A 2479-nucleotide genomic window follows, 5' to 3' on the forward strand; every position below is an offset into this window, starting at 1 on the left:
CATTATTTAAATGTTAGGAATTCTTTTCTGTAATCCAGATCCATGGTCATCGTTATAACTTTTGTGGCTCCTTGCTACTTGTCCTCATGAGTCCTTCTGTGCCATAAAAAATACTAAAGATTATATATTATGAATGCATTGGTATAAGAATGACTGTACTCCAAGTTGGATTTGGATTGTATTCATTTTTTCCTTCTTATTTAAAGGAAATTAACCATTTCGTATGCTCCTAAAATTATTGTGGGTCTAGGCACCGTGCCTTAATGGGTGTGTTGACCCTGCCCATACTATATATGCCCCTGAAGAAAAGTGATCCAGACAGGATAATTGACTGTCCCAAGTTTAATCAACTAAGAAGGGGAATAAATCTCTCTACATTATCACTAGATATTTTTATGTAAATATCTAATCGCAAGATTCATTTATCACGAGTTTTCATTATTTGCCTCCAGAGTTTCTTCATGACATTTTTCACTTCTGCATTTCTGAGGGTGTAGATTAAAGGGTTCAACATGGGAGTTACTAGGGTACAAAACACAGTCACAGCTTTGTCAGCAGGGAAAGAGGTCATGGGTCTCAGGTACAGGAATGAACAAGGTACAAAGAATAAGATGACAACAGTGACATGAGAAGCACAGGTAGACAGGGCTTTGTGACGCCCTTCAGAGCTATGGGTCCTCAGAGAGCACAGGATGACAATGTAGGAAGCAAGCAGCATAGAGAAAATGAGCAAACATAGTGACCCACTGTTGGCAGCAATCAGGGGCCCCAAAGTGTGAGTGTCTGTACAGGCTAGTTCCAGGAGAGAGATTAAATCACACATAAAATGGTCAATGACATTGGGGCCACAGAATGGTAACTGCACCATGAACAAAACCTGGATCCCTCCATGAAGAAAGCCTATAATCCCAGCCATTCCCAGCAAGAGAGCACAGACAGTTGGGCTCATGATGGTCATGTAATGCAAAGGCTTACAGATGGCTACATAGCGGTCATAGGCCATGGCAATTAATAAGATGATCTCAACTCCACCAAAGAAATGTTCAGTAAAGAGCTGAATCATGCAGCCATTGAAGGATATGGTGTTCTTGTCAGAGATCAAGTCAAAGATCATTTTGGGTGCTATGGAAGAAGAGTAGAAACCATCTATAATGGACAAGTGGGATAGAAAAAAGTACATGGGAGAACCCAGGGCTGGGCTGATGAAGATGGTGACTGAGATGAGCAGGTTACTGGCCAGTGTGATCAAGTAGGCGATTAAAAACACAGCAGATAAGACTTTCTGCAGTTCTGGGTTCTGGGTCAAGCCCAGCAGAATGAATTCTGTTACATTGTTCATCCTTTCCACAGAGTCAGCTTGGGTTATGTTCCATCGGGAAAGATCACATGTTTCATCTGGAGAGATCACAGAATTTCTGAGTAGCGTTTTTAATTCAACACTGAAATCTTCCATCACTTCTTTAGTCCTGGCGTCTAGAATTAATGGAACCATACTTTCCACTCACCTCAACCACTTTCGAAATAGTTATAAAAAGGGATAGAATGAGGTTAAGTTTTCTTATTCATATAATTTGAATAGTGACAGAAATAGAATAAAAGCAAGGTGTTATTACGATTATGGACTTTTGATTGACTTCTAATCTCTGGCTGTAAAACGTTGCAGATGGATTTCTTTCAGTATTTTTTGGGTTAAATTTCATTAATAACAATTATTTTGAGGTTATATATGCCCATTGGCATGAATATTTATATGTGTAGGAACATAGTATTCTTTAAAATGTCACCTGTATATCAGATAGGAAAATGCCATCCTTAATATTTCTATACCAGCAGTGTTCTTTGAGCTGGGATCCCTTTTTGTCAAATTAATGCACATACACAGAGACAGAGCTGAAGATGGAGTGATTCCTCCTTCGAATGCCAATGGACTGTCTTTCCAACAGCTCTTTGAGCCACATTCACTAGGCTGCCCTGGATGTTGTATCTGGCTCCACATGACTAATATACACGCTTCTCACATCTTTGGATGCAAATATTTAAGTGGTACAAAGTTCCCTGAAAACTCCTCAGTATTTATTAAATGAATTTTCTGTGCAAATGATCTTTCTTCACATATAGAGTAATGTTTTGAAAAGATTTATAATCCTAGTCACATTTTACAAATGGAATTAAATGAGTCATGGAATTTCCCCAAATTTCTTATTATTGAGACAGATATGTTTTGTAAGATAATATAAGTTTTTCTTTTGACACTGAGTTTAATGTCAAGATGAACTTCAAGTTTCATTGCTAATTGATGGAAAAATTGAATATACGAAGAATATATATTTTTTTTGAATGATCTGTACATGGATTTTAATAGTTAGTACATGTTCCAAAAGATCATAGAATATTTTATTGCGTCTCCCCCTTTCTCCTTTCCCTAAATACATAACGATATATTTTTCCTCAAAACGTTCTGGACACAGAAGTCAGCATC

General features: G+C 37.7%; 1 protein-coding gene across 1 annotated transcript; it reads right to left on the reverse strand.

Moving 5' to 3' along the window:
- Positions 1 to 418: 418 nt before the first annotated feature.
- LOC103672283 (olfactory receptor 4C45-like) lies at positions 419 to 1342 on the reverse strand. Its single transcript, XM_008700947.2, has one exon. It carries the CDS (start codon positions 1337 to 1339, stop codon positions 419 to 421), a length of 921 nt encoding a protein of 306 aa, XP_008699169.2. The 5' UTR covers positions 1340 to 1342.
- Between the last annotated feature and the right edge of the window lie 1137 nt (positions 1343 to 2479).

Source organism: Ursus maritimus, unplaced genomic scaffold (assembly GCF_017311325.1).
Source record: "Ursus maritimus isolate PB19 unplaced genomic scaffold, ASM1731132v1 scaffold_23, whole genome shotgun sequence".
NCBI lineage: Eukaryota > Metazoa > Chordata > Mammalia > Carnivora > Ursidae > Ursus > Ursus maritimus.